Source organism: Miscanthus floridulus, chromosome 18 (assembly GCF_019320115.1).
Source record: "Miscanthus floridulus cultivar M001 chromosome 18, ASM1932011v1, whole genome shotgun sequence".
Lineage (NCBI taxonomy): Eukaryota > Viridiplantae > Streptophyta > Magnoliopsida > Poales > Poaceae > Miscanthus > Miscanthus floridulus.
The window spans coordinates 19784489-19796406 of NC_089597.1; the positions used below are offsets into that span (position 1 = coordinate 19784489).

General features: G+C 46.0%; 1 protein-coding gene and 1 long non-coding RNA gene across 3 annotated transcripts; one reads left to right on the forward strand and one right to left on the reverse strand.

Moving 5' to 3' along the window:
- The first annotated feature begins 1918 nt into the window (after positions 1 to 1918).
- On the forward strand, positions 1919 to 5190 carry LOC136521458 (uncharacterized). The gene is made up of 2 exons (XR_010775555.1): positions 1919 to 2115; positions 4898 to 5190. It is a non-coding gene; the product is annotated as an uncharacterized lncRNA (long non-coding RNA).
- A 1907-nt stretch (positions 5191 to 7097) lies between these two features.
- Positions 7098 to 11409, reverse strand: LOC136521421 (superoxide dismutase [Fe] 2, chloroplastic-like). 2 transcript variants are annotated; one of them, XM_066515161.1, is made up of 9 exons: positions 11270 to 11386; positions 9667 to 9741; positions 9373 to 9561; positions 9044 to 9215; positions 8845 to 8918; positions 8722 to 8748; positions 8626 to 8649; positions 8364 to 8520; positions 7098 to 7659 (listed from the first exon to the last, which is right to left on the reverse strand). In XM_066515161.1, exons 1-8 carry the CDS (start codon positions 11348 to 11350, stop codon positions 8395 to 8397), a joined length of 768 nt encoding a protein of 255 aa, XP_066371258.1. In that variant the 5' UTR covers positions 11351 to 11386; the 3' UTR covers positions 7098 to 7659; positions 8364 to 8394. The 2 variants fall into 2 exon arrangements, with proteins under 2 accessions (XP_066371258.1, XP_066371257.1); XM_066515160.1 differs by having other exon boundaries at positions 7106 to 7659; positions 9667 to 9750; positions 11270 to 11409.
- Between the last annotated feature and the right edge of the window lie 509 nt (positions 11410 to 11918).

Here is an 11918-nt window from a genome sequence, read left to right on the forward strand (position 1 = left end):
GTTCCTGCAGCTACAGGCTCGGTCGCTCGATCGGCAATTCTGACCACCAGCCCTGCTCGTTTGAACTTATTAGCCATGATACATTGCTTATCTCTTACAGCAAAATAGCATCGGCTGGCTGATAAGGCGCGGGAACCATCAGAACAGCTAGACGCACGCGAGGCCGTCCTGCTGTCTAGCGTCACACGCGAGGCGAAGGTGAGGCTTGAGAGCAAAGCATGGATGTTGGACTCACTATAGTAGTGTAGTACAGTATTCTTGGTCACTGTCTACCTTCCATTTCATTTCATTTCATAGTTTTTGTCTGCCTGACAAGTTGACATGCATTGGTCACCACGTTGGTCAATAATGGGCCACTGGACGTCCGGACCCTGTCCATGTCGATGCTGATGAAAGAAAGCACGTCGACTGGTCACGGTCAGCAACTGACGGAGACGAGAATCCTTACGTACAGTTGCAATGACCGGGTGTCCGCGTTCCGCTGCTTCTAGTATACTCAGCCTTACGATCTCATCTCTTAGCCACTAAGCAAAACATTCATTCATATGAGATGACATGATGACAGCACTCTATCATCTGACCTGTCAACACAGTAAAATATGTCGAAAACAACGACTCCAGTTTTCTGAATGGAAATACTCGTACAAGGATTCGGCGACATTTAATTTGTTTTATTTAAATTTTGGCCCCCTTAATGATGGTTGCAGTCGATCAGTTCGTGGCAAGCCATCTACCAGCCTAACACGATTGCAAGTTGCAGAGGATGCATGCGATGGATACGGCTGCGCTGATTTCCATCACCCGATTAAGATGTGGCAGCTGCAACCAGATTACAAGAACCAGGGGTCTGTCTACTGATCAATCCTTCTCAGGATATACCATCTCTGAGACCTTTTATCACTGACAATGAATACCCTGACCTTGATCAGGGATATGGTATCTTCAGCTCACAGGAACCTCTTACAAGATACCCTGACAATGAATCCACTGCAACTTCACAAAGAGTCCCATGATGTTCAAGGAAAAAAAAAACAGAGCTAGTGACATCATGCCTGGATTACTACGGGCTTGTTTGGCACAGGTCTAGCTTTCAGATCTACGCTGAATTTGTAGTTTATAGACTAAATTAAAGTGATTTAAATATTTTTATGTAATCTAAAATTAAATAAAATGGATCATGTAAATGCACTTAACATGTCTGCAACTCTAGATCCAGGATTTCCTATGCCAAACATGGCCTACATACAAATGCAGAGCGAGATACACTATGTCTGTATCTGATACTCCTAATAAATGTGTCACCTTACTACTATTCAGGCATATCTTGAGCCCACAGAAATCTCACTCGGGATGTGCACATTAACACTTATAAGCTTGGCAAAATTAATGGCCCCATGGAAGAGCAAATGACATCATGAGATCATTACAGGGAAAAATGTGAGCTGAAACCTGGAACACATGCTACTATATAAATGCAATCGCATCCTTTTCTTTGCTGACCCGGGAATTACTTACAACACATCCATTACGTCAGACCTTGAGTGTTGTCTCCATCTCTTACAGATATGTATCTTATAGATATATCAAAATGACCTTGGCGTACAAAATCTTATAGATATATATAGTATCAGAATGAATTCATTAGCAATAAATGGCCATCTATCGCTTACAAACCTTCGATGCTAAGGAAGCCAAGGCATGGATGCACGCCTATGCCTGCTGCAGAAATACCGTAGAAAAAAAAAACAAAACCACCTCTTTCCATGCACCTTGTTTTTTTTTTGTCGCATGTGATGCAGCCAAGGACTCTTCCAAGGTGACGCGCCTGGGCCGGCATTGACGAATGGTGGCCTCTCCTGCTGCCTTCTGTGTATAAATACGGCCTCGTCCCTGCATCCATTGCTGTGCAGAAGGCAGGAAGAGAACTGAAGCAGAAGCAGAGGTCGGTGAACATCTGCTGCCTGCTTCACGGCTTCACCGTACCTGAAGAGGAAGGAGGAGAGGAGAAGCCAGCCAGGCAGCCAAGATGTACAACGCGCCGCCGCCGCCGCAGGACATGTCCTACTATGAACACTGCCAGAAGCGCCATGAGGATAAGGGCTGCCTCTACGGATGGTGAGTGAGAACGATCTGCTTCTCCTCCTCCTCCTCCTCCTCCTCCTCTGTTCTGTTCTGTCATGTTGGCACGCTGGGAGGGTCGGGAATCGGGACGCGGTGTTTTCTTTGGTCATGCTTCGTGGTTTCGTTTCAGAGCTAGGGAACTGCGCGCAGGGGTTCAGTCAGAACGCCGCTAGTTCACCAGCAAGTTCAGCACACGCGTTAGACTTAAATTCAGTAAAAGCATGCATCTCCGTATGTATGCCGGTCTTCCTTTTTTTCCTCTTCCGTTTAGAGTTTCGGTCCTTTTTTCATGTCTCGTCAGACGAAGGATTGGCCCCATGTCATGGCACCAAACAGTAGGAAAGAATCTTAAGTAGCTGGACGGTAGATAGATGGCGACTTGGCGATGGATCGTGATCCGGCCCTAACCCCACCCCAATCCTTGTCAATTATAGACCGGGCTCAGCCCCACTCCAAACCTCACTGATTTAATACAGCTCAATCCGATCCGTTATTTAAAATTACGCCTTCCTAGTCCGATCCGATCCTTTTCTTAGCCCAAGGGCTGATCCTACGATGCAATCCAAGGGCTCTAGTAATCGAATGCTGCCAATAGTACTCCAAGTCCAAGCGGCAGCGTAGAGGCCTGGCGCCCTGGCAGTGGATCTTGGCGGCGGAGAACCGATTCCCTCGAGCTGCGCCGACTTGGACCGCCGTGCCGCCGTCGCCCAGAAGCTGTGCCGCCGCCATGCCGCCTTCGGGCGCCGCGCCGTGCCGCCGTAGGGATGGACCTCCGGAGTAGGGCGTCGCGCCGCCGTGCCGCCGCCCTCGCCCCTGAAGCTGGCAGCCCTGAGGCCGAGGAGCGAGGAGGGGAGAAGATTGCTGCGCCGCCGTCGCCCTTCGGCTCCAAGCCCTCCGAGGATCCGTGACGACGAACGAAGGCCTAACCGAGGATCCGTTCCCCATGATCCGCAGGCCGGCCCTCTACCAGGACTCGGACAACAGGCTCGGGCCATATCTACAGTCCAGCCCTTCTATGAAACGATCCAATCCAAATCAATCCTTTTCTGTATGTAGCCCGTTTAGAATCCATAAAAGCAGGCCCGCGAGTTGGGGGGCCCTTTGAACTCTTGGGCTTAGAGAGCCCATTCCCAGGCGTTGTTGCTGGCCTTTGCCAGCCAGCATCACAATTCCTAGTGGAGAGGAGAGGCAAGGGGGAAGAAGGATCTTGCACAGTTGCACCTGATTTTACCCACTCACGCACACACAGGACGCGCATCCATAGCATGACTGAAACGGCTGCCAGTTGCAACTTGTTTCTGCGCTCTTTCCCAGCCTACCAGGAATGAACTGCCTATTCCATTTTTAAAAAAAAAAGGCTATTCACATTAGGAGGCTGCCTCTTGTTCCAAGAAAAGTCTATGAATTGAAACTAGTATCCTGACGATTGAAAACAAGACTGAAGTCTTTAGTCCGTCATTCACGCCATTTTTTGTGTGAAATTCATGGGGCGGATTTTCCGAGTACAATCTATACGATATAGGTAGGGTGGAAAACCACACCAATAATTGTACAAGACCGTCGCTGGCAGGTGGGACCACCGGAGTCCTACTGTCAAAGACGCGAACGACCGTCCCTTTCGTGCGTGCGCCTTGTGCCGCCGGTGTGAACAGCGAAGGCTAACCGCCGGTACACGTACTCTCTCTGTCCCGTATTACTTGTCGTTTCCGGTTTTCGTGCCACAAGTTTGACTCGATTTGTAGAAAATACGTACAACATTTGTATCTTCAAATAAATTTATTAAAAAACTAGATTCAAAGATCTTTTCAATAATACTAATTATGTACCATAAATATTAATATTTTTATAATATATATTTTATTTCTCGGGAAACGAAAGCGACATATATTTTGGGACCGAGGGAGTACAACCTTCATCTTCTTCTTCCTTCCCCGTCTATAAATTCTACCCACTAGCCAGCCAGCTGCCCACCACTCATTCCACCAACCAAAGGGAGAAGAAGAAGATCAGGAGAAAGAGACGAAACCCTTGCTCATTCATCAGTTAGGTTAGTTCACCATCACCACCACAGCTCCGCAAGGCGACTAGGCGAAGATGTACAACGCCCCGTCCGCCCAGGAGATGTCCTACTTCGAGCACGTGCAGAGGCGCCACGAGGAGAAGGGCTGCCTCTACGCCTGGTGAGCTACAGCTCCATCTCCATCTCTCCCTTTCAGACAGAAGTCGATCAGTTGCTTTCTTTCTTCCTCTCATGAGTGAGTTCAGAGAGAGAGAAAAAAAGAGAGGGTTTTGTTTCGTCGTCAGCTCAGGTTTAGTTGCCATGGCCTGGAACTTGAGCTCACTCACAGATCTTCCTTCGTAGCTTCTCCGTTAGTTTGTTTCCAGTGTTCTATTGTCTTGGATCGTCGCTTTTTTTTCTTCAGAAAAAAACCCGACGCGTTTTTTTTTTCTCTCCTTCAAATATCTGTAGCTTGACTCTTTTGCCGTATGCTCTGCTCTGCGTACATCAATTTCTCCAAGTCCTTAATTTTTTTGATGAAAAAAACCGGCAACTCCTTAATTGTACACTTGTAGATCCATGGAGCAACATGCCTGCTTTACTTGCATCATCTCCGAGAGTCAAGTTTCTTGTTCAGCATCCACCATGCACCTTTTGTTTGCGCGTGAAATAGATGCTCGTTAAAACATCTTGCTTTGCATCGTCCAGACTTGTGTGCCTGAAGAATGAAGACCGCTTTCTGCTGAACTAACTGACTCTTGTTTCTCTCATGTGCAGCATCTTCACGGCGCTCTGCTGCTTCTGCTGCTACGAGACCTGCGAGTGCTGCCTCGACTGCCTCTGCTGCTGCTGCAACTAGGCCGGGCTCCGGCTCCAGAGGACGGTCCAGATGCAGATGGAGATCGCCTCCGTCTCTTCTACCTACCTAGTGATGATGATGATTCAGTTTCAGTAGCCTGCTTCCTTTAGTCTGGTCTGGTTCTGCAAACATAATAAAGCATGCATGTCGTAGTACAAGAGAGATTACTCTGTCAGTTTGAGCATTCGTAAACCAACCATGGTTTGAACCACCGCATCTATCTATTGTTATTGTTAATCACCCGATTCCAATTCTCAGCACAACGCATTCGTTCGCGAATTTATCTGTACTGTACTGCTGCTATGCGTACCGATGGAATTTATTCTTCTTTTCTTTTCGTATGTATAAAAAAGGTGCAGCAATCATGGCAGAATTCAGGTTCTGGGGAACCCTGTTCGACTGTCGTAGGGTAGGGCCGATCTTTTCATGTCTGAATTATCACCGTCAGCACAAGGTAGATCAATGATCCGACGCCCGAAGATCAGTGGCGAGCTGCTCTCCACTCTCCAGTGACAGGTTGAGCAGGTTAACCTGCCGCGCTCATCAGCTTGGACTGATGCAGAACAGTTTGCCAAGATCTTTTCGGTGTCGTCCTTTCTGTTTGCAGTTGGTGCAACCACCTGTGCGACACAACATGTGCAGGACAAAAGCCTTTGGTTGGCGTCATTCGTCATTGTCCCTGCACAAGATGGATCAATGATGATTTCTAGGACCATGCTGACAAAAAAAACGTTCACCCAATCACCCTTCAGTACTACAACCGTTTGTTTGTACGTTACAGACTACAGACCCTGTTTAGTTCCATTTGCCATGGCAAAATATTAGTCCCTAAACTTTTGCCGCTAAACTTTAGTCTTGCTTGAGGTGTTTAGATCCATGGCAAAAGTTTGGGCTAAAAATGCAAAATGAGGTGTCATTCACACCCCTCAATGCTTTTAGCCCAGTTTTGCACCTCTTGAGGTGCAAATGGCAAAACTTTAACCCTCTCCTTTTGCTTCACCTGTTTAGGTCTATTTGCCCAAAACATGGGCTAAAAGTTTTGTTAGATGCTTTTGGAATGGCAAAACTTTTGTTCATAATCTTTTGCTGTAAAACTTTTGACATTCAAACTTTTGGCATTTGGTGTTTTGATGCATGGCAAAATTTTAGCCATGCAGACACAGCACGCGCTCCCAAGATATTTTTTTGCCCAGTTTTGGGCCTCTTGGGTCTCAAATACCAAAAGTTTTGCAGGCCAAGTTTTGGTGTTTTTGCCTATGGTGTTTAGATCCATTTTGCCAAAAGACGAGATAAAACAGCAAAAATTTTGGCCAAAATGGGAAACTAAACAGGCCCTGAGTCGTCATGGCTGCGAGCCCATGCTGCTATCTCATGGCTTGGAAATGTCAAAAGTAGCTTTGCTACATTACAGTTGTCGATGATTGCAACAATTATGGGGTGTTTGGTTTGGGCTGCTAAAGTTTAGTTGGCTAATTTTAGTCTCATTTAGTCACTTTTTACCCAAACACTATGATTAAATGAGACTAAATGGGCATTAGCCAACTAATCACCGAGGGGTTGCTAAATGGGACTAAACTTCACCTTTTAGTCAGGCTGCCTCACTTTAACTAAAAATGACTAAAAGGTCTCTTTTAGTCATCCAAACCAAATATCCAGTGATTAAAGTTTAGTTCATGATTTAGCTAATAAAGTTTAGCAAGGGAAACCAAACGGGGCTTTACAAGGGGACCGGGATTGAACAATGAGCGGGCCTCACCTTTTTACGTTGGGTGCAGAGAACACAGCATCGATCGACTTTTCACCAGTCTTGGACGTGCAAAATGGACGTCAATATCAGGGGAAACAGAGCAACTGGGAAAGAGAGTGGTGGATGCTTTGTCAGCTAGAATATCTCAACGACAGTTCATCGTATCAAATTCGTCGGGAATGTCTCCTCACGACCTTACAGACGTTCTTTTCTACGCTCACAGTGATTCAGAAGTTTCCTGCTGAACTTTTACAGAATCTGGCGGCAGAAGCATTCAAGCATAGCTCAGTCTGCTTTCTCATGTTCAGTCTTATGTTGATGCAGCAGCTAGGAGTAGTTCTACTGAAAATGCATTGATGATGTCCTTTTCAGCAAGATCAACCACTGCCGCTGTGATAAATTACACGGTTACACGGCTCTCAAGGTCTGCAGAAGCCATCCAAGCTCTGAAGTTTCAACTTCCTTTCAGACAAAAAAAAATCATGCTTGCAGCATTTGATACACGTAAAAGATTTCCCTACAATCCAAAACTGTTAGGATTCCTCAACCAGTAAAACAAGAATATCGTTCATTCCACGTTCCACTACAACGGAACACTAGCATGATGAAGTCATGAAAACACACAACAAAGACTATGGGCATAGCCGTCTAGAGAAAGCGCCATGGCTTCAAAGCCCAAGTTGGATCACTGCCAACTACATGATCTACCAGCTCCAAAGCTTCTAGAGCTGCTTTGTTGCATGTCTTCAAACTGGATGCTGACTAGTGATTTCCTTGTACCAATATCCAAGGGCAATAGAGAAAACCCAGAAGCTTATCTTTACGTTCATCGCGTGTATGACATTAGGGTGATAAGCATTTCTTATGAGAGACGAGACTTTGCGACTCTCTTGTTCCTCTAGCAGGATTTGATCCGACGTATCCAAATGATACCTATTCAGTGGACGAAAACAAGGGATCAAACTCTTAAAAGCTGCACACCGAACAACATGATAGAAGGTATTAAATATTTGCTTTTAGATGAGGTGACAAAAGGGAAGATAACTGGACCATATGCCATCCTCTGTAGGCCTGAATAATTAATGTTGACATATGAGTATAGTCAATAGTGGATGCAAGAACATCGCATCAACTAGCTCAATGTAGGATGGTTTTTTTTTTTGTTTTATTTAGTTTGTGAGGAACTGGGTGCTTTATAGCAGTATTCCTTGCCAATAAAGATCGACCTAGTGCTAATAATGTGATAGCGACAGCCTCCAATTGCCATCTCAGTTCAGTGGCAGGTTAAGCCTTGGGCACGACTCTGACCTGGCCTTAACTAAAACAGAAAAAAAGAAAACCTTTGCATAAAACCTCCATGTAACCTGATATCTAATGGTGCATGAGCATGAATCTCAATACTAGTATTCTGTTTCCTCATGTACTAGTTTTCCAAGAAAAAGTTTTGTTGTGCCATGAGCACTACAAACCTATGGATGTTCTGAATTGAATTTCCATTAATTCTACTATTGAAGGTTACTCATTAGCTGGAAAAAAGCACAAAGAAACTAAACAGTGCCCCCGTTACTTGCGTTGAAGTACGTGATTAAGATATATATATATGCCAGGTGCAATGCATCAAAGTACTGCATTCTTACCTCACGATGATAACTGGGGTGTATCTGTAGCTCATGCCTCCGGGATAGTTGGCTCACCAAGGTTCACAAAAGACTCTGCACGCATCATGCGTAGAGTGACAGTATCCCAAGAGATGAGATGGTCCATAAAGTTTGTAATATATGCTAGCCTATCATCCTGAAAAGTTGAAAAACAAAGAACCAAAGATGTTTTCTGTGAAGTTATAACCAACTTGTCAAAATTAGGTGTTAAGAACCAAAAGCAAAGAGAACTAGAGCGCACCTTGTAGTCTAAGTAGTAAGCATGCTGGAGAGAAAAGGAGAAGTGTCAATATTTGGCACAAAATAGAATCTATAAACTCAGAGTCCATGTATTTACCTCCCACAAGTCTAGGCTGATGATTGGCTGCAATTAGAGAATATGGGATGTCATTGCAAAGTTTGTACTCTAAACATTTTAGAAACCACATCAAGGGAAAAAAAGGGAGTCTAGTAAACATACAATATCACCAAAAGCAAGTGGGGAGATAGCATTTCGTGTATGAACCACTGAAAGCTTTCTCTCATTTCGCTTCACTGCAACAAATATTCAGCGGAATATAAACTAAACTTAGAAATTAGCGTTAGAAAAAGCAATTCGGGAAATCAGTAGCTTGAATCAGTGGTGCCTGTACTTCAGAGAAAATTGAAAGGAAACTTACAGACAAGCCAAACCCAACCAGACCCCAATAGTTGTAAGGCTGAGCGGATAAACTCTTCCCTAAAATTAGTAAACGAGCCAAAATCCTTTTCAATCTGCTGTAGCACACCTCCCTCAGGTAAGCCACCACCTTCTGGTTGCATTGATTCCCAGAAGAAGTGATGGTTCCAGACCTGCATGTCAGAAGACAGAAGCTTGGAACTCCAAAAACCATCCTACTATTGGCGAAAGCATAAATTGCAGTTTTTCTTTTTGAAAGAAAACAAATGACAGGCTGAAGATGATCAGTGCAGACAAAATATAATGAACGGGGTATCATCAACGAGTTACCTGTGCTGCATTGTTATACTCTGGTAATGGATTGCCATTGTTGTAGGCTTCTTTTATCAGATCCTCCAGTGTGTATCCATACAGAGGGCTGGTAGCCAGCTGCTTATTCAAGCCATCCACATAATCTTGATGGTGCTTACCCCAGTGAAGTTCAACTGTCCTCTTGCTCATATAAGGTTCCAGAGCATCCTGAACATCATACCACAAAACAAAGGTAAACAAAGTTAAAATTTGGACATTCCTTTAATGACAGCACGCAAATCTTTTGAGACTGGCGTCAACAAGCTTACAGACCAGTTTATATGGCGGAGTTGTGAGACCGTAATAGGACACAACTTTCGAAAATCTTCGAGATAGGCCACCCTGCCTCTGTATTTTCTGCAATAAACATCAGGCACAAACAGCACACAATCTCAAAACACATGTCTGCACAGCAATTTCATTGATTCCCACATGCTTTAAAGTATGTGAAGATGCCAGCAGAAGCTCAAACAAACTGGGCCTCACTAAACCAGCAATCAAATACTTTCAATTCAAGGCCCAAGTATGCTCATTGAATAATGAAAATTGTAATTTAGCCTCTTAAAAAGGTATAAGGCCATCTGTGCAATTTAGTCTCTTATTAAGAAGGTAAGGTCATCTAACTGCGCAATCAAACCGTTGGTTTCCATGTGACATAAGTGAGAGACTGAGAGTTCATAAGCATGTGAAACACACTTCGACACACGCGAATCCTCTTATGCTAGAGCAGTACAATGGCAGCCTGGCAACAGTGGCGGAGCTCGATCGAAAATTTAGGTGGGGTGAGTCGCAAACACATAACTAATCTCTACAACCAAAATGCTCAAAGCACTTTCGTCGACACTGTTTTGCCGTGCGCCCCTACAATCGACATGGGTCTGGCACTTGTATAATGGTATAAAGAAGAAGAGAGATGGTGTACGCACGTCCATCTGCTCTCTAGCTCTCCACATTACGGAAAAACATATGGAGACCATCCACCATCCTACCACATTCTCTGCAAATCCGGTTCACACAATCCATCGAACATGCTGGGGGCGCTGTCCATGAGCTCAAGCTTCGTGTACCCACACCCACTACAAGCAATCTCACGAGAATCAGACGGGAGCACATACCACATGCTATGGCGACACCATGGGCGACCTTAACACCGTCCTGGCACCAGCAGTTCGTAGAGCTGTTGTGCCGGCACCTTCTCTGCTTTTTGAGTCGATGGCGGCGGCGAGCCTGCGGGACACAGCGGCGCCGCGGCGAGGGCCGGACGGCGTCTAGGCCTCCAAGGGCGGCGGGCGGCAGTAGGGCCGGTGCCATAGTGAGGGGCGGTGGGCGGCGGCGGCGTGGCACCGTGATGCAGAACGAGCGACAGATCGAGAGAGAGGAGCGGCCGGCCGGGAGTTAACGTGATGGCGCACTTGCTCTGATGTGCTAATGGGCTTACTCGACTGAAACTTCGACCACGTCTCGGGCGCTCGTGGCTCGGCCTTCTTCCTCACGCTATCGCGTCGCGCCGCTGCAGTTGTTCCTGTGCGACACCGAGATGGAGGAAGATGGGGGTGGGGTTCCTCCATGCCGGCGGTAGGTGGGGCAGCTGCCCCCACCCTGCCGTATGGGGAGCTCAGCCTCAAGCCTACGGAACACAACAGTAAAACGGAAGAAACTTCCCGGACCGCTCCATACTTGCCACTCTGCCAAGTCGAGGCGCAGCGCCATGGCGGGCAGCGTACTGGGTCCTGGGTGTGGGGCACTGGGGCACACGGGGCAGCAAAGCAACCCCTGTAGGCGTGGCTCCGCTTCTCGCACAATCGAAAACGAACAGGAATGCAGCTAGAAGGGAGTAGAAGAAGAAGGGTGCAGTAGAGGGTCCCGCGGGGCTCACCGAGCGCAGTTGTCGCTGCTGAAGCTTCACACCCGCCGGCGGCGAGGGGAGGAAGCGGAGGTGGAGAGCAGAAGCCGCCATTTTTCCTGCGCCGCGCTATCCAAATCCACCCCGCGGAAGCCGGAGCCGGGAGTTTCACCGCAAGTTTGCAGATCAGCCCAACATATTAATCATGACCCATATATTTTCTAAAAAGATCCCTAACGGGGATATCGAGCATTAAGGCCCTCCACACGGTTGGCTTTAGAGCAACTCCAAGAACTTAACTAAAATTAATAGCTAAATTCTATAGTTTAACCATTCTGTAGAATAGAAAACTCTAAAAAAAAGACCCACAACAGTTTTGTTATTTCTCATTTTCAGATAGCTAGCGTCCGTCGTTGGCTTTATATGTCCACCTAACATCAAGAGATAGTCAACTTTCTATTTTACAAAGTCAGATATCAGTTAGAGCCTAATGTTTACTATACAAATTCTTAAATAGCCTTCAAAACAAGAAATGTGATCTGTTGGACTTGCTCTTAGGGGGTGTTTAGATTCAGGGGCTAGTCCTTGTCATATCGGATATTCGGATACTAACTAGAAGAACTAAATATTAGCTAATCATAAAACAAATTGAACAGATGGAGATGAATTTACGAGGCGAAAT

What these genes read in the sequence shown, in the direction of transcription:
- LOC136521421 (XM_066515160.1), bottom strand. Translation starts at nt 11,350, where the DNA reads ATGGCGGCTTCTGCTCTCCACCTCCGCTTCCTCCCCTCGCCGCCGGCG. An exon ending in AGCAGCGACAACTGCGCTCG is followed by an intron (nt 9,751 to 11,269) that starts GTGAGCCCCGCG and finishes TGTTTATTGCAG; the next exon opens with AAAATACAGAGGCAGGGTGG. An exon ending in AGTATAACAATGCAGCACAG is followed by an intron (nt 9,216 to 9,372) that starts GTAACTCGTTGA and finishes TCTGACATGCAG; the next exon opens with GTCTGGAACCATCACTTCTT.